Consider the following 27252-nt stretch of genomic DNA (forward strand, 5'->3'; position numbering starts at 1 on the left):
AGGGGAGAAAGAAAGATGTAATATCAGGAGCAAAGTTCTAAGGAGAGTGCTGGATGGGATTAGCCTGAAATGATGTCCAAATCAAAATCAAAAACAGCAGGGCACTTTTTCTCTGAGTGAAGAGGAAAGCAGACAGAGCAGAGAGTTAATACCAAAGTTGGATGGAAAAGCTGGAAGGTCCCTTAGCTGAGGGTTTTTCTCTGCAAAATACAAGAGATATATTCAGTAATAGATTTTGAAATCATTGAATTTTAAAAAATTTCTCTATGATTGTTATTAGAGAATGCACACACTCTGAAACCATTTGTCTCTTTTCTTGAAGCAGCGAGAAAACTATGCTATGATACAAGATTTGGATTTAAGTTTTATGCTCATATCTAGTATTTGCAAGCACTTAATCCTTCTGCCTCTTTTAGATGGAAGCAGTACTATTTCGTTAAATGTCTTTTTGCACTTCCTACCCTGTAAAAATGTATAAGCTTCCTTGAAGCTTGTCCCCAGTGCTTTTGGAATGAGGGAGATATAAATCATCAATCTAGTGATGATAAATGAGAATGGGAAATTTTACCAGAGAGTGAAAATATAGTTGTGAATATTGCTTTAAAACTCCAAAGGCATTAAAAATTTAAAAAGTAAAACAGGTGTTAAAAGATTCACTGAATGTACATTTACTAAAAACCCAGCAACAAAGATGTTCAGTGGAAGATATCTGATCACCAAAGTGAGTTTATACCTATAGTGTTGGCCCCTCCATATTTTTTTGTAGTCTTGTAACAATAGTCAATGACAAGTGTGAAAATAATATAAATGTTAGTTAATATTTATTGAGTGCTTGCTCCATTTCAGGTGCTGCATTAAAGATTTCACCTATCTTGTATCTTTCCCTTACCACCCCCTTCATATGGAGAAACACTTACTCACAGGTGACTACCTCAGTTACCCAGCTTGTACATGGGATAACTATGTTCATACTGTTATGCTGCGAAGAGTAATTTTTTCCAAGATATGCTGTTTTCAGATTAGCATTCTTTTTCTCACAATCCTAAATCCCATGCTATTGTTTCATAAGTGAATAATTTAAAGCTAGATTCTTGTACTTCTTGTTGCACCTAGTCCCAACATCCTCCATATCTCTGTGTGTCGGACAGGTACTCTGATTGTGGGAAAATAATGTAAGAGTACACACACAATCATCATTTATTGATTCAAGCCACCATTCATTGGCTATCCACTATGTGTCAGGTACTACTTTAATCTCTTCATATCTACATATCTACATATCCTCTACAGCAGGTATTCTGTAATGCACTATGAAATTGTTTAGGAAACACAAGAAAACCCAATTATTTATTTTTATTTGATACAATATCTATTATAAAAAATAACCTTTAAAAATATTTCACAAACATACCTAGAAAAAAATCCTAGAGATTATTCTGAAGGAAGACATGCAAAGATACTTTCCACACAGAAAGAGGGAAAGGAAAGACAATATTTCATTGTCTTGTTCTGTTTTGTTTTAACCTTGAATATAGAAGGTAGAGCTCCCCATAATGTTCGGTTCAAGGAAAATTCTCATCCATCCCCTAGTCCTTGGAGGGACATCCTTGTTTGATATGTTCACTTTTAACCCTAGAGTTCATTCTCAGTCTCCTCCAGCCCCCATGGGCAGCCATTCTAGTGTGTTACATACTTTCCTTTTTATAAAGTATGTGTCTTTGTTCAATGTATAATATTGATTTTTGTGAATTATTATCCTGGTTTTATTAGGTATAGGCACAGATAGAGAGACAGAGATAGAAATGATACAGACCCTGAAGATCAGAGAGACTAAGAAACTGGGCCAAGATCACACAACTCTCATGTGATGCTGTAGAATTTAGACCTCAGTCTGCCTCTGTCTAAAATTGTCAGTCTTACCTTCCCAAGTCTTCAAACTGTGGAAAAACTGTAGAAAAAAAGGAAAGTTTAAATGTATTCCTGAAATCCAAGTAGTTGGAAAAAGTTTTTGAATTGGGTTAATAACAACATGGATGAAAACTTGGGAAGTTCATGATTTTTACCCAGGCTACAGAATGGGAATGAGGAGGGCAGAGGGGAGTGTTCCTTAAACTCAATTTTTGGGAATTAAATTTATCATCTACCACACAAAAGTGATTAATATTGCAAGGGCGAGGAGTCTGATAATGACTGAGAGATGCCATCAACCTGACAAACTAAACAATTTTTTAAATCTGACATACCCCTTTTCAAGACATCAGCTGTCATCTGAAATGAATTCTGTTTCTAATTTGTCTTCATAAATAATGCAACTAATTGAAAGGTAGTTACAATGAAAGTCTTCAACCTCTTTCATCTCCAATTTTAGGGCAATTTCTTTGCATTCCGTGGAAAGAATCTTCTACTCCTTCTATCGTATAAAACCTAGACATTACTGATCAGAAAAATGAGATCAAAACAAAAGAATCCATTGTGCAAAGACCACCACATCTAATGGCTTTCTCGGTCTTTTTTTTTTTCCCCCCCTAAGTTTAGCATGAATTTAAAATGTGAAACTCATAAAAATCTGATAGAAGAAAATTCATTCAAGCTCATAATTTTACTAAGGTTATCTTTATTTAATCAAGCTTCCAGGTTGTCCTTTCCTCCTCTTCTTGCCACCTAACTTCTGTTTGTTTGGAATTAAAAATAGGACGTCTTACTCAGTCACACACTTATTCACATGGAAAAAAATCTTTGGTTTGCTGCTTTCCCATTCATTTCTTCTTTCTTTCTATTCCTCTCTCATGTAGTAAGACTAAAAAGGGGCCATTGAACCAAAACAGATTCTGACCATTCCCAACAATGACAAATGAAGAATTCTTGTGTTAAAAACTAAAATAATTAAAATGTTATCGATCTGAGGCTTCCTGTGGAGACATCAGTGATTCCATTTGTTTATTCGTGAGTGTAGATGTTAATAAACCTATGTGCTGAAGGCATGAAAGAGAGGTAAGAGAACAATGGGAGCATTAAAACTTCCTATCATTTAATTATTTCACCCCTCTGGAAATGGAGATTTCAACAAATATATCAGGGCAAGGACATGATTACGAATGCAGATTTGAGCAGAGTGTGTTTTGCCAAGTTGCTATTAAAAATGGAAATTTATGAAAGATTTTGTGAGGTATACCAAATTATAGCTAAAACCTTACAAGTCACTTAAAATGTAAATTATACAGTTAAATACAGAAAACTTGGGTAATATAAATTATTTTGGTATCTAGCCCCTGGCTGCTAAAAAATATCTACTAGCAATAGAAGTTCAGTTACATTATTATTACCACGTATATTTAGTAATATTTACTAAATTCTGTCTCTCAACAATGAGCAAACCACTAATTAAAGGCTATTGAAGGATAATATATTTTGAAATAGAGAATATTCCGGCAAAAGTCCAAAAGCTAGAACTACTACAATGAGCTTGAGCTTTTCCCAATAAGCAAATCCACCTGGGTAAAGTCCTTGTATTTTTTAATGTTCTTTTAGAATAATAGCTAACATTTAATAAATACTTGCCAGGTATTTTGCAGGTATTGACTTATGTCTAAAAATAGAAGAGAAGAATGGAGATAAATCAGAGAAGAGGTGAATAAAGGAGAACAATGAGTATATTTGTCTGCTCAGGTGCCATTACAAAATACCACTCATTGTGTGGTTTAGCCAACAGAAATTTAATTTGAAAGTCCAAGACCCAGGTTCCAGGAGGTTTTGGTTTCTGGTGAGAGCTCTCTTCTTGGCTTCAGATGGCCACTTACTAGCTTATTCTCTTATGGAGGAGACAGAGGGAAGCTATCTTTAAGATAGGAGATTGAGCTAGATTATTTCTCAGATTCTTCTCAGAAGTAATTATAAAAAAAAGTATTTTCAAAAAAGGACTAATGTATATTTTTTTCAATAAAAACACTTAAGTTACATACCCATTTTTATTATACTGGATATAAAATTCTTACCCTGTTTCTATACTTGGACTTTCTAAAGTCTAAATTCTTTAAACATGTTTCAAATAAAATTAGAGCTCTATAGAGCAGTTATTATACATAGTTCAGTAGAGTTTTTAAAAATATAGGTTAGCCAATGATTTGTTATGAATTAGTAATTTTTAAAACTCCATAAAATTTGAACACTTTAGAGATGCGGTAACTTTAAGGCCACTTTGTCCAATTTTCAGATTTTACACATAAGGAAACCAGGGTGCAGAGAAATTACATGATCCATAGAAGTCCACATGCCAATTTGGATTTCCACCGTGCTCCTGTCCCTAATCCCTGGACAGAGTTAATGGTGGAGTGGTAAGAACATCAACACATCAATCTGATGATTGCTACAAAAGATGATTGCTAAAAGTTTCCATTTTTTAAGCACTTGTTTTCCAAGCAAAGAAAAATTTTAAAGTATGTGTGTTGCTTGATAATACCTGTGTTAATGGAGACTCTGAATAGCAAATCAAATCTGCCAAGAATTCCATTTTTGTCTGCTTTCCAATGCTGTGTCTGTGCCCTTCTACCAACCAGGCATTGCTGGTCTCACCTTTGGTCCTCTTCCCATGTGGGACATCTCAGACTGGCTTCTCTGATGCTGTCTCTCAGGAGAGGTCACAGTTGGTCAGCAAGTATGCTACTCAAGGACAGGGATCCTGGTCTCCAGCTTGAAATCCTATCATAAAGGAAGTTATAGAGAAACAGTCAGCTCTGCTTTAGACTCTATGACTGTATGACAGTACTGTGAGATAGTACCATGGAATGTCAGTGTCATGATATCCTCCCATGTATAACCTTATAAAGAACTGCCATCATAAGGACAAAAAGACATGTGGAATATTTTGAGCTGTTACAGACACCTATAGGAATCTGATGAAAATAATAAGCCCTAGCCCCCAGAAAAATACATGCATTCCAACAATTTAGAGACAAATTCAGAAGCTCAAACTGAAGTCCACTGGGGCTAAGTTCCCCAGTTTTGCTGGGATCACATTTTATCAGCAGTACAAGAAACCCTTTAAAAGGAGCCAAGTGGCCCATACACTCATACTTCTTGCTACGGCAGCCAACTATGACAGACATGTTCTCTCAGAGCATTTCATGCAACTCTATCATTCTGGCAGAGCCTGACTGGTTACTGCTGGCCATATATCTCCACAAGTGCATAATCCCTACAGAAGGGGCCCTTAAAAAAATGAAATCATCTGAAACTCTGTAAATATTTAGGGGTACAGAGAGTTTACTTTACTGTAGCTGTGATTAAGAGAACATGCAAAGAGCACCAGAAGCTATAATTCAAAAAGTCACACTATGACTGATGGGCAGAATGGGGCAGAGGAGGGAAAAGAAGAGAGGGAGAAAGAAAGAAATGGAGGCAATTAATTTTAAGTACTCCAAAGTAGTGGAATCATAAAATTCCATAATGCCATCTTTTGTCCTATGACTCTACCATGAGTCATGATGAATTTCTGTCTACTACAATTTTGCAGCAAGAACCAACCACCATTTTCTATTACCTGTCAGGTAAAAAAAAAAAAATCCAAAGGGAAAGGGAGCTAATTTAATTTTCTTGTTTTTTAAAAATATCTAATCTTTCCTACAATATAACCCAAAATACAAACCAATATCAAACTCAGTTCTTTATAGTAAACCTTTTTTTTTTTCAAAACAAATAAGCAAATAGTTCTTATCCTTAAGCTCATATTATTAGTCTTTAAACACAAAGTGCTTAAACTCTTCAAGAGCTCATTTTTACAAGAATGCTGTAATTGTGTCAACTGAGATTGTTCAGACCCTTCAGTGTATGTGAGGGAGGCATCAGGATTTCCACCAAGATCAAGTTCTGGTCTCAGTCCAGTACCTTCTGTAGAGTAACATCCAAAGGGTTAATGCTTTTAAAAGATTATAGCCATGAAATCCATATTTCTCATCAGCTTAATTTGTGCCATATTATATGTATATATAAATATACACACACATATACATGTATACATATACATATACATATGTATATATGCTGAAATTCTGCAGGAGAAGATAAGCATAAGAAAATGTAAATAAGCTATTACCATGGTGTCCATGTATCTGCACAGTAGGAATTGGCTTTTAAAGCATAGAAATAGGAAAAATAAAAGACAACATCCTTATCCAACTCCACTTTTGACCTGAAGTCATTACAACAAAAAATTAAAAATTTCAAGAGCACTGGTTGTGAAGAATAAGGAAAACACTTAATGATTTTACTAAGAAATAGCTATTAAATATTTGGAAAATTACACCTGTGTATTTAATTTACTTAGTTATTAAACTGTTTGGCCTTTTTATAAAGACCAGATAACATAGATTAATATAAATCATGTCTTTACTATAAAGAACTTCTCAAACTCAACACACACAAAACAGATAATCACATCAAAAAATGGGCAGAAGATATGAACAGACACTTCTCCAATGAAGACATACAAATGACTAACAGACACATGAAAAAATGTTCATCATCACTAGCCATCAGGGAGATTCAAATCAAAACCCATTTAGATACCACCTTAAACCAGTTAGAATGGCCAAAATTAACAAGACAGTAAACAACATGTTTTGGAGAGGATGTGGAGAAAGGAGAACCCTCTTACACTGTTGGTGGGAATGCAAGTTGGTGCAGCCACTTTGGAAAACAGTGTGGAGATTCCTTAAGAAATTAAAAATAGAGCTTCCCTATGACCCTGTAATTGCACTACTGGGTATTTACCCCAAAGATACAAATATAGTGAAAAGAAAGGCCATCTGTATCCCAATGTTCATAGCAGCAATGGCCACAGTCACCAAACTGTGTTAAGAACCAAGATGCGCTTCAGCGGAAGAATGGATAAAGAAGATGTGGTACATATATACTATGGAGTATTGTGCCTCCATCAGAAAGAATGAATACCCAAGTTTTGTAGCAACATGGACGGGACTGGAAGAGATTATGCTGAGTGAAATAAGTGAAGCAGAGAGTCAATTGTCATATGGTTTCACTTACTTGTGGAGCGTAAGAAATAACAGGGAGGACACGGGGAGATGGAGAGGAGAAGTGAGTGAGGATAAATTGGAGGGGGAGATGAACCATGAGAGACTGTAGACTCTGAGGAACTAACTGAGGGTTTTGGAGGGGAGAGGAGTGGGAGGTAGGGTGAGCCTGGTGGTGGGTATTGTGGAGGGCACATATTGCACGGAGCGCTGGGTGTGGTGCATACACAATGAACTCTGGAACAGAGTTTTTTCATTTCTGAAAAGAAATTTAAAAACTAAAAAAAAATTTAAAAAAAATCATGCCTTCGCAAAATACTTTTTATCAGATATAAAAATTCACCAGTTCAGTCATTAATGAAAAATACCTCATCTGTATGTATCAATAATCCCACTCCTCCTAAACATTTTGTGATTGAGAAAAATTAGAGCAGCAGTTTAAGGATGTTATCCTGAAGACCTTAGGGGGTTCTGGATATGGATGGGAAAGGGATTCCTGTTGCTAAAACCAGTAATCCTGCAAAAAGATGGGGTTATTTGGATGACATAAATATGCATGTGCTGCTGTCCCACCACTTGTGCCTGCTGTAGAAATAATCACGATATTGAGTTCCCTGCTTGCTAGGGTATGACTTCTATCTGTATTTTCACTCAACTTTGGCAAAGTCTTTTTTTTTTTTTGCTCTCAGGACCCCATTTTCTCACATCAAAATCAGACTATGAGTAGAACATCTGTACCTGTTTCCCTTGGTCTTTTCTCATTTCCTATAAGACATGTCCAGAAAAGGAAAGAGGGAGTACATGTTATGAAACTAGCTGAAATTCACTGATACCTATTCCAAGTTTCATAATTACAAAATACCTATAAAATACTAATATTTTTTTAACAAATGGACTAGTGAACAAGCCTGATGTAAGTTAAACCAGCAATTAAATTGTGCTGAACAAGATGCTACTTTTTTAATATAACGAATATTTTTAAAAGAGACCTTGAGATGAAATTAGAATGTGCATGATTCCATCTGGGGATCATTGTTCAATTAAAAAAAACACTTTTGGGACACCTGAGTGGCTCAGTGGGTTAAGCCTCTGCCTTCGGCGCAGGTCATGATCTCGGGGTCCTGGGATCGAGCCCCATATCGGGCTCTCTCAGTGGGGAGCCTGCTTCCTCCTCTCTCTCTGTCTGTCTCTCTGACTAGTTGTGATCTCTGTCTGTCTGTCTGTCTCTCTCTCTCTCTGTGCACCAAATAAATAAATAAATAAAATCTTTTTAAAAAAACCCACTTTTATGTAAATTACTTTAGTAAAAACAACAAAAAAAGAGCATATATAAATCACACAGGGAGGACAGTATTTTAAGAGTTAATATTCTATTTTTTCTGTGCACATACTTATTTTAGAAAATTTATAAAATTTAGTAATGCACAAAGAGGATTGAAAATAATAACCCAAGCACCCAAAACTGATATCTAAGAACACTTTGATGTACAACAAATTATAGTAACCTCATATTTAATGTGTGTAGTTTTAGCTATTCTTGAGCGACCCTAAAGTCCTTAACCTATAATCTATTATAATTTTTGCTGTTACAATCATGAGCCCAGTTCTGAGTCTGATGTGATATGAGTGAATCTTGTAGCTAGTGATTGTAACAGTTTAGCATCCTCTCTTCATTGTGGCCCTGTGCTGCTTTATTGTTAGCAATAACTAGCAAATTTATATTTCACTGCATATGGCAGAAATTATATTCTATGGAAATAGTCACATTTAGGGATTCAAGTTTTGCTTATGAATGTTAATTTCTATATTTCTTTCCACATCTTTTTTGTCTTTTAGTCTTTTAAGAACAAAATATATTTTTTTATTCTAAAAGACAGATTTGTACTTGAAAACCATCAGCTTCTATAGATATTTTTACAATAGGAAAACCTTTCCTTCCTGCCCCTACATGGGCAGGTCGATTTTCATTGAAAACGGCTTCAAGCTGGTTCTAATATTTACTCACTTATGCAGGTGCGTTCATCAGCATGGAGTCCGTATCCCGTATCACATTCACAGTGGAAGGTGCCCAGAGTGTTAATATAGCACTGCTGGCAGCCTCCATTCACCACCACACATTCATCGACATCTAGAGGAGAAAGACAGATGGCCAGGATTACAATGTCATTCCAATGTCAGCTTCAGAGAAGTGGCACAATATTTCTTTGATACACAGTATGTGTTATATTGCACAAAGGCACTGTCTCTGTTGCCACAAATCTTTGCTTGTTTGATCCATTTTGCTCCGCAGTGTAAACAAGAGAATGTAGATAGAAACTTTATTGAGCTTTTTAAAGCCCAGCAACGATGAGCATAGGGATTGTCTCACAGTTTTCTATTCTTCACATACTAGTTAATTAGACAGATCTGAGATATAGATATTTCCTTGGGGAAGGAAAACCAGAGGGGAGAATTTCAATGAGCTATTCTATCTGGAGCAGCACACACTGGTAGATAAACACCTATTATTGGTCTGATGCCGCTGAATAAAGCCAATAATAGAGTTAAGACCTTGAATATCCTTCTCATGTGCTATGGTGGACATCAAGGCAAAGATAGATAAATTCAAATAAAATCATGGTTTGGAGTTCTTAAAAATATATCAATATATTTGCTCCATTGATTCAACCTTCTTTCTTTTCACTCAGGGTTCCATTTTTCAGAAATACTTAGCATGTGTATGTGAAGTTTAATTTTAGAAAAAAATGAAAACTGATCAAGACTCATGGTCACCTATGTCTAATGATCAGTCAAGGTCATGATAAAAATCATGTAATATTCACCTTTCTTTAGGAAAGGAAAAGAAATTCACCCCTCAGAATCTCTCTTTCCTTATACCCTATGTAAATCAGTACTTATGTATCTAAAATTATGAAGAGAAGATATCCACAAATGTGGGGAAAACTTTTCAGGAAAAAAGGCTTCTAACTTTTTTTTTTTTTTTTGGAGAATTTTTTTTTTTAAACTTGGAATCTATGTCTTTTGGCAAGTGTCAAAGTAAAAAATCAGGCAGAGGTGGAGATTTAACATAGGAAAGCATGTGTCTCGGGAAGAAAATATCCCTGACGTTCCATGAAAATATCCCATGACGTCAGAAAGTTGGGTATGAATATTTGTCACTAAAATATGTTATAATGATGTACAATTAGTTTTACGTCAAGTGAGATTAATTCCACAGGGAAGGATTCTTACTTGGGAAGACATCAACTTTGGCAAGGAATACTATTGCAATACCTCATCATAGGACTTTTTCAGACTAAAACCACCTGATCTGTAACGAATGTTTTGTACTGTAGTAAAAACTATAGACCTTGACTTGAGGGAAACAAAAGAGTTTTCTTTCATTTGGCTTTGCTGTGTGTCAGTGTGTAAGAGAGAGAAAGAAAAAAAAAATCCACATTTTGTACAATGCAGTATTTTCCTTCTAAATTTAGCTATTCTGCAATAACTTCTGATATTTTAAAAGGAATCTTATTTTAGAGATAAGAACTACTAACTTTTCAAAGTATCAGAATTTTTATTAAATTCTGAGTCCATGATAAACAAATCTATGTCTTTTTCATACAAACTAACAATGATTCAGAATTCTCCATTTGTTATTTGTACTTTATACAGGGCTTTTACATTCACGCTAGCTAAATTTTTATCTTTCTAGCTTTAAGATATTATTCCACAGAGGTTGAGATAAAATTTTGAATTTTAATTCTGTTAACCATTGAATTAGCTACCCTTTCCAGGTTTTTAACTTTAGATCTACAAATAAAACTCTTAATTCTCAAGAGTCATGTGTTTTATGTGATAAAAGCATAAAAAATTTCTATTAATGTTATTATAATATACCATACATATATATTAAGTACATAAAAATATCCTAAAGTGTGTGAACAAATAAAAATGATTACTTTTGAGGTTGGAAGAAAGTCATCTAGATTGAGTGGAGTGCAGGGTGTGTGTGTGGGAGGGTGTTAGATAAAGAGATTTTATCCACATCTCCAATGTTCTAATTTTGTATAAGAGAAAGTTATTCTGGTATTACTAGTATAATAAAATGCAATTTGTAAAATTCTTTTTAATTCAATTATAGTTGACACACAATGTTACACTAGTTTCAGTTATACAACATACTGAAAGGACAAGTCTATGTGTTGTGCCATGATCCCCACAAGTGTAGTTACCACCTATCACCATTCAACGCTCTTCTAACACTCTTGACTGCATTCCCTATTCTGTACCTCTTATTCTTGTGTCTTATTCATTCCAAAACTAGAAGCCTGTATCTCCCACTCCACTCTACCCATTTTGTCCATCTCCCCATTCTCCACTCCTCTGGCAACTATCAATTGGTTCTCTTGTATTTATGGGTCTGTTTTTGCTTTTTGTTTGTTTGGTCATTTGTTTTGTCTTTTGGATTGCACATGTAAGTGCAGTCATAAGACATTTGTCTTTCTCTCTCTGGCCTATTTCATTTAGCATTAAAAAGTTATTTTAAAGAAGTGTAATATGACCACCTACCTTTGCCCTCCTCCATCAAGTTTCATTAATTTTCTGACAGAAGAAACCAAATCAATGTAAAAAAAAAATAATCATTGAGTTTATTCCAAAGATAAGAATGGACATCAATTCTGAGAGCGAGTCTTCTTTCCGTATGTTTTGATGTGTTGATATTCTAAATCTGCCCCAAAGTTATAACTAAAGTACTGTAAGTTATTAAACACACACACACACAACCAGACTGTCCCTGGACTTTGAGTTAAATAATCTTGGGAAAAATATCTTAGTGTTGAAACTTATGGTCTGTCACCTTGGTCTCCGAAATGACATTTTCTCATCTATAAAATGGTATAATAGTGATTGTCATATGTACTATGCTATGATTTCTTTTTGCCTTCCCTAGTCATGAATAAGATTTTGAAATAGATTGCTAATGATTGAGATTACATGTAGACTATAAACAGCAGGCAATTTTATTCCACTAAATAGTGGAGCTAGCAATGTAAGACTATAAAGTGAGAGTGCAAGACAGAAATAATACAGAACATGAGAATTCAGAGGAAAAAAATCCATTTGGGGCTAGAGGAATAAGGGAATGTTGGAGGGTAAACACTGAGCAGGTAAGAGCATGCAGAAGAGGGTAGGTAATCCAAAGGTGCACTGGTTTGAATGTGCACAGTGTCTGAGATTCAGCATTCAGATCTGTCAGGCTGGAGAGTAAGGTTGACAAAAGGAAGTAAAGTTGAAAAACAAACCTAAAACTCCTTTTAATTAATTTGGCAAAGTGTCCTCTTCTTGATTTACAATACAATACACTTCTAGGCAGGTTGAGACATAATAGGCTGTGTTCACACAGGAGCTAAGCAAACTTATTAACAGTTAAAAAAAATCAATCATTTCTAGAGTGGTACCAAATACAAAGAAATTGGTTTGACTTCCTTTATCTTTTATGCCTTTTCAGAATACATTGAATGTACTGATTGTGTATTGTGCAACTAATAGTTCTCGTCCCTGGCAGCATGCTAGAATCACTTGGTGAACCCCGAGTATTTCTTCTACCATTAAAGAGGCTCATTTAATTGGTCTGGGGTAAGACCTGGAAATAAAACATTAGCCAGAGTTGAGATCCCCTGATGTAGTTAATGCTTTAAGAACCTAGGACCTTGTTAAAATGCAGATGCTAATTCAGTAGATCTGGAGCCAAGGGCTGAGATTCTGCATTTCTACCTAGATCCAAGGCAATTCTGATGCTGCTGACCTGTAGAATGTACTCTGAGAAGCGAGAGTATAGACAGTTCTCTGTTCATGTAAATGTCACATGGATCACAAATGTCATGATTTGGTTCAACTTTTCAATTGTTTGGCCAAAGCATACCAATTCAGTTCAAGTGGACAAATCAATACTCTGACCAAAATTATATATATGTTTTTCTATATATTATATAATATATATTATATATTTTCCATGTGTTCTATATTTTTATTTTAATGATTTATATGTTAATTACCTACCAAAAACCTCTGAAAATAAACCACCAATATTTCTCACAATATTCTTTCAATAATAGTTAATAATTTGGGTGATTTTAGCACCATTTGTTATAAGAAATTACTTGCTTGTATAAACATGAAGGGCACTTCAGTTCTTTTTTGATGCAATACTTCTGATATAAGATAAAACCGGGTTAAATTGCCATGATAGTAGACACTCATGCTGAAACTATCACAAGTGATTTTCTTTTCCATCAAGATTCTGCCCAACAGAGTTAAAAACCAGAAATGTCAATATTACATTAAAATGTTATTATCAAGTATACTTCATGTGAAGAAACTATTTCTCCAAAAATTCTCTGAGTTCTATCATCATGTTAGATGCTTAAAGAAAGCCCTGCCCTTAGAATTGGAGCTCTGGGACACTGCTGGGAATAATGATAAAGTGATTAGAATTTTTTCAGCATTATCTCTGTTATATGGACCAAAGATTTCATGATTTTTATACTATAAAAGAATGTCAAAAGAATCAACTATGTCTGCTATTTTTCCTTTTAATGTCCTTTCTCTAAATATTTCTGCTGTATTTATTCCCAAAACGATTTCCCTAGATGGTCACAGAATATAATAGCTTAAAAGAATTCATATTATTATCAAATATATTTTGCACATAAAGCTCCCTGAGACAACAACACTTTTGTTTCCAAACAACAAAATTGTTTCATATTATTTTCTTAGAGTGTACAACCAGGATAAGAGAAATTATTCTTCCATTTCCCTTTTAATATATTACTCTCAGGAAGCTGTTGATTGGAAATGGTTGTTCCTGGGTTGCTTTATGATGGAGATTACATTGTAGAAATGTTAGGTTTGGAGGAAATATTGAAGGGTGTAGTGAAGATTCCACTAGATTTTCCATGTGGCTTTATTTTCACTCTGTTCTACCATAGTACGTTCACTCTGATATACTACAATATATCAAAACCTCTAACAATTCACTTGTAATTCTGTAGTTCCTGATAGAATGAACTCCTTAAGGTCAGAGATTCTGTTGTATTGGGCTTTTCTGGCATAGAGTCGATATTCTATAAATGTTGTATGAATAAATGAATGAATGTGTGACTTGAAAGCCGTGCATAGCATTTAGTCTTTTTGTCCATCCACATTCATCCCCAGGAATTCTTAGAATTGGACTTACCTCTCTTTACCCTTGCAGTAGGATGCTTGACATTTGTTTTGACCATTAACAAGTAGCTCTTAAAATCCAGGGCACAGAATAACTTCTAAGTTTGCAAACGAATAAATTTGAACTGTGTCTGAAGTGAATATTTACTGATAGTTAGATATATCATCTGTTTTTATCTTCCTCACTTATACTAGACAACCCCAGGTTTTCCTATGGGGAATATTATCTCTTCCATTTTATAAAAGGCATATCGTTTATGTGAGATTGATGAACACAACTCCTCTCTCAAATCCAAGGTAGATTCTACTTCCCATTATCTTATCTCCATTTGCCATAGTGATTGAACAAGACTATCTCTTCATTAGCATACAGCTTTCTCTTGAATGAACTTTCTCTATTGAATGAATTTGTTCAGATGTAATCCAGTCATTATGCAGCTCAACATGTGGGTTGGGAGTCCTGGGACATAGGTAATTTCCTGCTCTAGAAATTATAATGTGTGGATGTGAGCCATTTTGCTCCCATGAAAGAAACTACACTAAAATAAAGTCAACAAGCAGGATAGAACTGAAGGACTCACAGAGAACCTCAGTTGAGACCCTGATTGAACTATTCCTGAAGTCCTCCCTACCACTAGACTTCTCAGTTAAGTGATCCAATAACCCCTTTTTATTGTTTAAAATTTTGAGTTGCACAATCCTATTGTTTATAAACAAAATCATACTAAATGATCCATGTATACTGTAAAGATGGTATGCAGGAGGGAGTCACCAAGGGCAGCTCAGACTCAGCACACACTTATCAAAAAGATTTACTGTCCTCTAATCAGCAACATGTCTTTTTTTTTTTTTAAGATTTTATTTATTTATTTGACAGAGATCACAAGTAGGCAGAAAGGCAGGCAGAGAGAGAGGGGGAAGCAGGCTCTCTGCTGAGCAGAGAACCCAATGCGGGGCTCGATCCCAGGACCCTGGGATCACAACCCGAGCCAAAGGCAGAGGCTTAACCCTCTGAGCCACCCAGGCACCCCTCAGCAACATGTCTTAATCTATATTTCATCAAGGGTCAGAAAAAGTCATGTAGCTCTCCTTATAGCATTTACTGGAATCATCATGTTCTATCAAGATTCTAATGAATTTGGGGTTTGTCACAATTTTGGTTCATTATTATAAGAAATATTAAGGGTTTATCAAACTGCCTGTGTAAAGTCATGATACATGTGATAGTACCAGAGAGGTTGAAGATGATACTGTCTTTAATGGTTTTGTCACAATCTCCCCTTGAGTGATCCTTCTCTAGTTTTTCCTCCAACCCTTGGCCTCTACTTTCCCCTTTTGTTCTTTTCTTCTTAGCTACCTCTGGAAGCTTGATGCTCAGTTAGTAGGAAATAAATACATACTGCTAACTTTGCAGATACTATTGTTTCCCCACTTTCTGTCTTTTTGTAAAAAATAAAAATAAATAAATTAATTAAAAGTTACCAGTTTTCTAGCCCAGACATTCACCCAGCAGTAGGGATGGCCTTTCTCAGCCATCTAGTTCACAAAGAGGCAAACAGGGTGGTTATGTGTATTTTTAAAAGAATTACAGTGTTAGGAAAGAGCAAAGCTCAATAGACTTGTTATCTTGTGCTGAGGATAGGACAATATATGTTTTATAGCAAATGGAAGCCATTTGGTCTTATAAAGTAAGGATTAAAGGAAAAAAAAAAAAAACGTGGCTGGGGTCTGATCATGGAGGGGTTTTCTGCCATACTAAGGAATCATTACTTTATAGACAATGGGCACCAGCAGAGTGAAGAACAGATTAGAGAAGTGGGAGACTGAAGGCAAAGAAGACAAGGAATAAATATCCCCAGAATCCAGGTGAAAGATGATGAGGACTTGATTGAAGGTAGTAGCAGTGGAAATAGAGAGATGTTGGCAGATATAAAAAAAGATGTTAAGGATAAAAAAAAAATATATGAGTTGGTTCTAAACTGGATGTGATGGAGAAAAAAGAGTCAAGGTCAACTGCCTTGAGGAATTAGATGGATGGTTGTGGCATTCACTGAAATAGCACAAGAGGAAGAACATTTGATAGAATAGTTCAGTTTTGAACATAAGTGATTTGATGGGAAAGTGAGATGGGAAGTTGGGAATATCTGCAGGCCACTGAGTGTGTGGACTAAAATCAGAAGAGAAATATGGGCTGATTTTTCAGCTATCATCTATCTACCTGAAGAAGTCTAAAAATTAGGAATCATCCTTGATACTTACCTCTCCTTCACCCATATCCAATCTAATAACCACATGATATCGTCAAACTTATCTCCTAAAATACCTCAAATCTGGAATCTGTCCACTTGTCATCCCCACTGGCATCACTCTAATTCGAACTGCATCGATGGTTATAATAGCATACTAAATCTACTTCCACATCCACATTGGGCCCTCCAATATCTTCATGCTGGACCACAGTGATGTGAAAGAAAGAAAAAGAAAGAAAGAAAGAAAGAAAGAAAGAAAGAAAGAAAGATCGATCAAATCACCTACTCCCTCACTCATGTCATAGTTTTACCCTCCAATCATTTCCCATTGCTCTTTGAAGTAAACTGAACAGTAACATGGTTGGCAGGTCCCTGCACCAGGCTCTCTGGCCTTTACTTCCTTCTCTAATTCTATCTTGCTATTCCTTTTCCCTTACTCTGGTAAGGGAAACAACTCTGATCTTCTTTGAGCTCCTTGGAGACTCTGTACTCCTTTTGATTTCTTCCCTCCCTCCTTTACCTAAAAACTGTGCATCTTGTAGATGTCTACCCAAATACCACTACCTTAGGGAAACCTGTATTTCTCCTTCAGTGTAGGTCAGATTTATGTGCTATACTTTCTTAGGACTATTTTCTTTTCCTTTGGAGCCATTAATTCATCTATAGTTGTAGATTTGTGTGTGTGATTATTTGATGAGTTCCTCATTAATGACTAAGTCTATGAGAGTAGGAACACTGCCAAGTTTTGCTCACAGCAGGAATCCATGTTTGACACATAGAATATGCTTTATAAGTATCTGTTAAACATGCAAATGAATGAGGTACAAAGTATTGGGCATTTCCATATATATAGTAATTCAAGACACAGGAGTAGACAAGAGCACTAAACAAAATCATGTAGATAAGAAAGGCAAAGGGACTCTAATAGAAACACTGGAGAATATAAACATTTAAGACAGGCTATTTTAGGACACACAAAGTGTCCCCTACAGGGACCAAGAAGGTCATACAGAGAGGTAGGAGGAAAACCAAGAGACTGGCATCATGGAAACCAAGGAAGGGAGGGGTAAAAGAAGGAAATGTGGTCAACACACAGATGTCAAGTAGGAACTGCCTTGTTCATTGAATTTAGCAAGAAGAATTTCACTGATGACACTGAGGAGGAGGAGGAGGATGCTAATAATAATAATTCACCTAACAATTACTGAACACTTACTATTTGTCATGCACTGCTCTAAACTCTTTACATATATTAACATATTTATGACTCGAAATGCCCTGTGCAGTAGATACTGTTATTAACCCTACCTACGGGCAGGAAGCTGAGACATAGAAAACTGTTTCAATGGATTAGCGGATACATATCCCATATTAGAGTGTGTTGGACAAAAGAAGGAGGAGGAGACAAAGAAAGGAAGAAAGTTAGTTAAAAAATGTATTGCAATAAATGTAAGTATTAAGGAAAGGGTTTTGTAGTTGGACAGGAGAGCGTAATAGAAGCAGAGGTTGTTTAAGTAGAAGAGATTTGCAGTAACTTAAATACCGATAGGAATTAGCCAATAAAGAGGGCTGCAATAAAAATGTAAGAGAGAGGAAATTCTTAAACTATTGAGAATCTCAAATCACATTTGCACATTCCAAGAGAAGATATATGTTGAGAGAAACAATCAACCATGGGCCTTGACCATCCCTATACATTTTATGCCTGGTCACTCACTTTACACCAAATATTTTTCAGGGCTGTATTGCACAGAGAGGTGAGTTAACATCTCTCTTGAGAAAATGAGCAGACTTATTTCCACTAACTATGAAAGTGGTGGACATCTCCAAGGTCAGTGTTTCCTTTGTATAATGCAACCAATTACATGTACAAGCATTTATAATAAGCCCTTGTGTCAGTGCTGTGGAATAAAGGGAAGACACAAGTTGACACAAACAAATGAAGCTTTGACTACTGCTTTTGCCAGAAGTAATCAAGTCTTCTGTTTCTGACCCAGAAGCCTCATGTCTTCTGTCAGCATCCAGTAATAGGTTAACTTGTTAGTGTAAAAGTAAGGTAAAATCCCAGATCCTGCACAGTTCTTAACAGTATACAGAACAGAAATCACACACATAATCATCTGTTACTCTGGGTTAGGGAAAGCGTGTATGTTACAGAGTGGAAGGACTTGAGAAGCCACAGAGGATTCTCCTGTCTTCTTCCTCTTTCCACTACGCTTGTTGATAGCTTATAGTTTTGAAACTATTAATGAAGCATGATGCTTGGTAAACCTCTCTGCTTGAGCCTGATGTGACAATCTGATCATTTGCTTTAGCGCAAAAGAGAAAAAGGAAAAGATGTCATGCTAGTGTGCCTTTGTATGCTTTTAAAGAACACTGAGGACACAAATACCCAGTCCAAGGAACCAAAAATTTTAATATATTGTCATCTCCTTGAGGACAAAAATGATGTGCTTTGCTTATCACTGTGCCTCCAGTATCTATGTCAGTGCCTGGCCCATAGCATATGCACAATAAGTATTTGTTGAAAAATGAAAAATGGGGAATAAGTGAGAAGTGGATAACTGAATTTGTAGAGGAAGGAGGAGAGAGAATGTGGAAAGGAACAGGGCAGTGCAGAATCCTAAGTAGTAGGACAATGCTCCTAAAGAGGAGTCTTCTTGTTTTTTATTTTTTTAAATGATTTTATTTATTTATTTATTTGAATGAAAGAGAGTGTGTGTGAGACAGAGAGCACACAAGCAAGGGGCAGGGGTAGAGGGAGAAGCACACTCCCGACTGAACAGGGAGACTGATGTGGCACTCCATCCCAGGACCCTGGGATCATGACTGGAGCTGACGGCCGATGCTTAGTGGACTGAGCCACCCAGGTGCCCCAGGAGGAGTCTCTTCAAAAGGGAATGAACAACAATATCAATGCTGCTGAAAATCAGAAAAAACGGGGATTGAAAAAAGTAGATCTGCAAACTGTAAGGTCTTTCTGTTATAGTGCAGAATGTGGATAGTAAGTTAGCCTTCTGGGGATGTCTATTTCTTTAAAATTTTTCCAAGACCAGAATAGCCTATTCTTTGTTATTGAAAACAGAGCTGCCAAGGTTATGCTTTCATGGGTCTATTATATTGCTGCCTCATCTATAACATGACCCAATATCATCCCTGAGGACCACAGTAAGACAAGGCTCTAGTATATTGTAATACAATATTGTCATAACAGTCTCTCTGAGTGAGGGAACAGCAAGCAATGACAATAAAGCATATACACAGAGCTTACTACAAACATCACTGTGACATATACTTAACAAGATGCAAAATTATTTTTGTACTTTGTAGGGTTAGTATCAATGAAAAAGCAAGTAAAACTGAACCTCAATAAAAATTCATGGGGTTGGTTCTGCTTAGCTAATTTTCTCTACATCCAATTCAACTCATAGACCATATACATTGATTCTTTTCAGTTTTGAAGGAAGAACCAAACTCTCAGTGGGCTGAGAACTAAATATGTTATTTCCAGGGCAGATAAGGTTTCACCCTGGGCATTAGGTTAAAAAAACAGAAACCTTGAGTCAAACTCTTAGTTTACTTCTTCGAAGAATGAATGGTATGGTCTCCAGGGATTTTTGTCTTTTCTACAGTGACGAGATCCACTTCCTCTTTTTCCTCTAGGTCCCACATAGCTCTAGCACGCAGAAGGTGCTTAGTTTTTCCCAAGCAAGTGGTGAATAGACACATCTAGATAGGTAGAAAATGTCCAAAGGAGACTGGAGAACCAAGATAGGCTTTGGAAATCAAAGGCAGGCAAGGAATAATGGTTGGCTAACTTCTAGCTTGACTGAGAGAACTGGGTTGATGTAGAAATTATTCAAAGACCTTTTTGAAGATCTCAAATGGGAGATGAGCACATGGAGCTCTGTATACTCTAGAGGCCACTGCTTAAAAGGTGCATCTTTTCTCAGGTGTTGGGATACAGGACAGAATTCACAGTCGGTTCAGTTTGGAGAGAGAGAGAGTGAGTGAGTGTACACATGAGAGTGAGCAAGTGAGTGAGAGCTTCTCCAAGCCCAGATCCTCTCTTTCCCATTGACTATAGGAGTCGAGAGGAAAACGGTCCTGGGAAAGTAAATGTGAGGCTAGCATTCTTAACTCAGAGTGGCTTTTGATTAAGATCGCTTAAGGAGGGGTGCCTGGGTGGCTCAGTCCTTAAGTGTCTGCCTTTAGCTCAGGTCATGATCCCAGGGTCCTGGGGTATAGCCCCATATTGGGCTCCCTGCTCAAAGGGAAGCCTGCTTCTCCCTCTCCCACCCCCTCTGCTGGTGTTCTCTCTCTCGCTGTGTCTCCCTCTATCAAATAAATAAATCTAAAAATCTTAAAAAAGAAAAAAAAGATCTCTTATGGAAGTGAGAGAGGGAGAGACAGACACATTGTAACAGCAGGCGGAGAAACTAAGAGAGTGGCTGATACAGGGCCTTAGACAGCTCTTGGGCACTAGGTACCTGCTGAAACAAGATGAGGAGATCTAGAATCTGGGAATTAAGACTCAGAAAAAGAGCTCAGAAACCAATCTCTCTCCTTTCTATTACAACTACCTCCTTTAGTTGACTTTCTCTCCACATCTCAACCTAAGGGATGGAATTTGCTAAAATAAACAGGCTGTTTTATAACATGCAGACACCCTACAATTTATACCATGCATGGGACTTTGATAGAAACTGTAATAATGATGAATTGATGTTTTGACTTTGGAGAGCTCTGGTAATGATTTTCTCTGCAAAAAATTTTTCTTCCTCTCTTCTTCCTAACTATAGAGGTCCTCTCTTGTGAGCTGAGATAGAGTGAATGCTGTTGCCACCCCTCTGTTCCATGATCACTACCAAATTGTTGGGTGGGCGTTGGGCCCTGGCTGACACAACCTGAGGCTCCATTTCCCTAGGCCTAATGATTAGATCAAGGAAGGTGACCCAAGCCAGGTAAAATTACACCTTACCAAGGACTTTTGCTCAAGCTACCAGGGAAGAAGCACTACCTTTTCGATACAATGCCTGAAGTTACACTCTATTTATATTATAAAGCTTGAGTTTGTTTTATATTTTTGCGAATATGTTAAATTGTGTGTCACTTCTAATTTCACCTCTGTTTTTTCCCTAGTAAAAATTTTTATTAAAATGCTAAAAATAACTCATTTATCCAATTGTAGAATTTGAAAGGACCTCAAAAAATAAACTAGTCCAAACTCCTACACACTGTAGGAGTCCCTTCTTCAATATTTTTAACAAATGGTTATTCAGACTCTGATTAAACATGTCCATCTATAGAGAATATTATCTTTTTTATGTCTTTCTCTTCCTCCTACTTCTTCTTCTCCCCCTTGTCCTTTTATACTTATATGGCCTTACCACATTATAAAACATTTGGAAGGAAAAAAAATATATTTTTTTCCTACAGAGAAAGTTATTTTAAAACATAAAAAGTTTTATAAACAAAATAGTGCAAATGAAACAATGCAACATTTTGGTACTTTTTTTAGTAAAATTGGTACCTATCTTTAATTGATATTTTATTACATTTAAGAATAAACATATAATAATATAATAAACATATAATAATAAACATAAAATATAACTTCTAAACAAACATATATTTGTTTATAAAGTTATACCCCTTTTTGGGCAAACTATCTGCCTATGTTTTCTTGCCCATTATGACACTACATTCACCTGTTCTTTCTCTATACCTTTCCTTCCTTGTCTGATGGTTACCAAAACAGGTACTATTTATCATTTTCAGTGTGATACTTAATAAGTAAAAACAGAACCTTTTTCCTTTTAGTTTTTTTTCCCTCTTTGCCAACAGTTTCAACCAAACTTCTAAGAAAGATCAATTTAATTTAAAGTACACCTCTAGTCTATCCAAGATTTAAGCATTTAATTAGAAATCCATTAAAATAATTGTATTCCCTTTTAATGTAGTCACTTAACCTGTGGTTAAATGTGACTTCTATTATTATAAAATAGCTCATATATAATCAAATATTATATTGCTTAAAATTATCTCAGAAACATTAACACTTGTAGATTAAGTACAAATGTCTTGAATTCACACCCTGAAGTTACTGTTCACAAAAAGAGTACACTGATTATATTTAAAAGCCCAACTGAAGCAAAACAATATTTCTTTTCTCATGTCTTTTGTTAACCACAACCAAATAAACTAGAACTGAGAGAATATAATTTAGGGATATTTCCCTCTTAAAATTAAGAACAATCTAAAAAACTCTTTCTCCCAGCATTTATTTCTTAGAGAATGACACATTGATGACTTATTATGTTGATATACAGAGCAAAGTAGATAAGTAAAGCATAAAAATACACATTTTGTGACCCATGACTGAACCTTTTTGTTTTTTGATAGTTTCAACACTGTAAGACCTACGCTAGTTCCCAACCTGACTCCTGGCTTCCATCTGTTTATTACCCCATTGCTCTTGATACTTCCTTCTCCTTTCTCTGTAGCTTCAGACCTTCATCTCACAGTTCCTCATTCACTGCAGACTTCCTGGGCCTCTCTCCATGCAGCTGGAATATTATTTTGTCCCTTCCCGCTGACTCTCCAGAATCCCTTCCTCCAATGCCATCCCATGTCTACAGTGCCAGTTCTAAATAACACCTATCATCCATCAGGGCCAACTTATCCATTAGGCAGAGTGCCTAGTACCCACAATACTTTTAGAGACACACATAAATGTTTTAATATCTTACCTTTCAAGTTAAAGAAAATATTTTAATATATAATACTAATATATCAACTTTGCATCAATGCAGTCATAAAATATAACTTAATTTTTTTTTATAGATGAAATGTGCCATTAATGCAAACATGCCTTGGGTTCATGAAAATCATAATTAGGCCCTGCCATCCACTTAACTTGCTTGACTTCCAAGGACACCAAAAAAGGATCGCATTACTGAAAGAATTCTCACAACACACTCAGCTCATGTTGATTTTCTATTTTTATATCACACACACACACACATGCATACACATACACACTTAGAGGTAGCTTCATGGGTATGTGATCAAAACAATGACAGAGGGCCCTAGCTCAGAAGGCTCTGTGTTTAGAGTTTAGTGCTCTATGTTCACCGTCTTGAAATATCTAATCATTTTATCTTAGGACTTGTGTTTTGTAAATGAAGTTAGGTGTGATATTGCAGCATGAACCAGGAATTTGGAGCTTCAGTTGACACACATCTTTGCATCTTTTACCACCTCCCTTTCTTATAGGATGGGTTTTCTAAACTGCTAAGCACCTCTCTCCTGCTATATCCAGTTATCACTGCAACTCTCTGCTGCCCTCACCCCTTTGTGGGGGTTTGAACATGGATTGGGAGAGGATCAAGGTGTGGTGAAAGTCTCCATGCCATCTCAGTAGATTATAGCAGCAGCTGTAATCCGCATCAGACCAGCAGCGACACAGCCCATTTGGAGGGCAACTTTGCAGAGGTTAGCCCTAATCCAGTACTGAATGAGTCTAAGCACAGAGAATCCTCGGGGTTCACCCATTCATTGTGAGTAAGGGTGTGCGCTGATAGGAAGGAGACAGGCTTTCCTGCCACCAGCCAGTGCACTGTGTCAGTGCTCAGGCATGCCCATGCTGAGCTGCAAGACAGGACTATGGGCCACCAATGAGTATTTGCATTTCCCCTAGTACCCCCATACCCAAGGAGCACAATAACAAATAAAAAAACACCATGACAGGATGAGACAGGGACCACTAAAGAAAAAGAAGTTTTAAATTTCAGTACTTATAACAACATATTTTTCTGCTTTTTGAAAAAGGCCACATATTTTCATTTTTGCACCTGGGTCTGGGAATTATGTAGGTCGCTCTGTACAATTCTTGGGTTCCAAGAGCTGCTCCTCTTGATCTTATTGTGAACCTTGAGCTAGCCGATGAGAGTTCCTTTGACTTCCCTCTTTATATCACAAAATACCTCCTATTTCCACCCCTGCCTCTTCTTCCTATGGGTACTAAAGTTAATTTCTCTACATGACACCCTTAATCTGATTCTATTCCATCCATCAGCCTTCATGACATCAATTGTTCTCTTCAGCTTAACTCTTCCTCTCTCCCTTACCATTGGTTATTATTCCCCTGTGTTTGCGAACCCCTCTTTCTGCCATTCTGTTCCTTCTCAACTCCAAAAGCTAGGGATCTCTGCTTCATGGCCATCTGCTCACCTGGCAGCACAGCTTCTCCTCTCGGTTCCCTTTCTTACCTTATAGTCACTGTCCTGGCACTCTAGTGATTCTCTCATATGTCCCTGAGAACTCCTTCCCAGTCCTGGGCATTTTCTGTCCTCTACCTGATTGCTCACCAAACAGGAGTAAACAGAATGACCAGCAGAAGTCTTAACATAGCTGCAGTTGGAATACTCCATTTTCTGGGCCTCTAAGTAGTGTATGCTTTTGAGGGCAAAGACTGGGATTCTCCTTTGGGATCAACCTTGCCTTTTTCCTAAAAGAGATTTCTCTGGAGTACTATTTGATTTAGGAAAAAGTTTTTCAGGAATCTCAGAATCAATGAGACAACTCAAATGCAGTCCTTTAGACTGAGGCAAAATATTCAGTTTAGTCATATAAATTAGATGTACCGGCAGAACTGTACTTCTGCTATTCCCTCAAAAAATTAATCCTTAAAAATTATCCCTTATGTAAGAGAGTTTTATAAACTAATCTCTGAAAGTTACTGGTTATTTGCTGGGAGTTAATAGTATAATGGCAATTTCCAAAATTTTCAATGTGGTCCTAATACTTACAGGATGGAATGCGACCTCCTGACATCTGAGTCTAGGTCAGCTGCCCTGTAACTAAAGCTCTCCTTTCTAGACTTATAACTCATTACTTTGTTTTACGTCTTCAAGGCCCTTACCATATTGTATCACTCAGTATTGTAGAGGCTCCTTGCTAGTTCCATGCTAACTCCTAGTTAGCTTCCTAGCTCCCAGATTATTCTGATCCCTGAACTGAGAGTGATGTCTTCATTTCCCCCAGGCTGAAATACTACCATCCTCCAAGTCCTGGCTGAAATTCTTCATCCTTCAAAAATATTTCCTTGATTCCTACAACTGGAAATGATTTAGTTCCCTGGAAAACTACAAAATATATATATATTTATTTATTATATAAACATTTATATAATTATATAATAATATAATTTTTATATATTATATATTATTATAATATGATTATATTATTATATAATTATATATAATTTATATATCATATGATATATAATATATATTTAATGATATATAGTATTATATATTATATTATATTAATTATATAATATATTTTATATATATATATATATATATTTTTTTTTTTTTTTTTTTTTTCCCTGCCCTTTTCTCTTCTGAACATACCCTGCCTTGGAAAATGTCCAGGACTGGGAGGAAGTACTTAGGGACAGGAGAGACAGCCATTTAAGTGCCAGGACAGTGAATGCAATGTAGGAGAAAGAACTGAGAGGAACTGAGAGGGGTGATTGTCAATATTATTGACATCTACAGAAAGGTCCAAAGTTCTAGGAACATGACATGCTGTTTTCTTTGGCTCCTAGGCAATCCCAGGTAACCATCGACCAGAAGAATACTTTTGTATTCTGCATTAAAATATAAGCTCATTGAGGCTGGAAGACATGGATAATTTTTCATAACTATCGTTTGCATTAATCGAAGATAAAGTAACTTAGCATTTATTTAAGTCCTGTGAATCCCATGAAAAATATATTATTGGCCCCACTAGAGGCGTGCTTAGAAACTGAAGCTGAAATAGGCTAAGTAATTTGGCCAAGGTCTGAGAGCAACTAGATGGCAAAGCCAGAACTTACACCTATAAGTTCTAATGCTAAATCTAGTGTTCTTTCTCCTTCATACAATACTCCCTATAGTCATGACCCCTTGTGCTTAGCATAATATCTTGGGCATAGTAGATAGCCAAGAGAGATTTATTAATTAAATAAATGAATGATAACATACATAAAGTACTCTTGTAGAAACAAGATAATTTGTTTAACATTAAAAGAGATTTAATAAAACAATTCATTTATCAAAAGACAAATCTTCAATAAAAAAGATTTATGCTAAGAATATAGTTGACCAATGTTAGAAACATTCCAGTAAGTGTCACAAAATACCGTTAGATTTAAGTCATTCATTTTAGAGAGTGGATCTGATTTTAAAAGGGAGAAAACTCTGCTAGCACCTGATGTGATGGTATAAGGAAAATACAGTTTCAGGTTTATCATTTGAGTGTCTGACTACAGGCAAATAAGACACAGATGAGGTTCTCAATGAGAATTGAACAAGAAAGAGAAATGTGTAGGGGCTGAAGTGCTTTAGTAATGAAAACATGCTTTCTGCCCCTGTGCTCTTTCTTCCACTAGTGTTCTGAACGTGATTTTGTGGATTCACAAAGGGAGCATAAATGAAAGAGATGGAAAGTACAGGCTAGTAACATTCAAAAGGAAGCAAAAACTGTCTGGATTCAGGCTGATAACGCTGAATGTGTCTAGGGACGGATTCTCTTGAAATTCGTACTTGATGCTCAAGAGGCTGTACCAAGAATTATCAGCTATAAGAAGGCACTCTAATTTAGCTTATGAAGCAGTTATTGCTCTGGTTGAATGGACATTGATTAGAAATTGGAAGAATGTGCTGTAGTAGGTCAGGGTTTTATAATGCATGTCTCAAAAATGGAAAGTTTAACCCCAAATA

General features: G+C 36.2%; 1 protein-coding gene across 1 annotated transcript in view; it reads right to left on the bottom strand.

The window, feature by feature from the left end:
* Window positions 1-27252, bottom strand: part of LOC116589932 (EGF-like and EMI domain-containing protein 1) — a 174379-nt gene that overhangs the window by 55850 nt on the left and 91277 nt on the right. The window contains 1 exon segment of the mRNA XM_032341671.1: window positions 9031-9153. Within this exon segment, the coding sequence (XP_032197562.1) occupies window positions 9031-9153 (123 nt within the window).

The sequence above is a fragment of the Mustela erminea genome, chromosome 1 (genome assembly GCF_009829155.1).
Source record: "Mustela erminea isolate mMusErm1 chromosome 1, mMusErm1.Pri, whole genome shotgun sequence".
Classification (NCBI taxonomy): domain Eukaryota; kingdom Metazoa; phylum Chordata; class Mammalia; order Carnivora; family Mustelidae; genus Mustela; species Mustela erminea.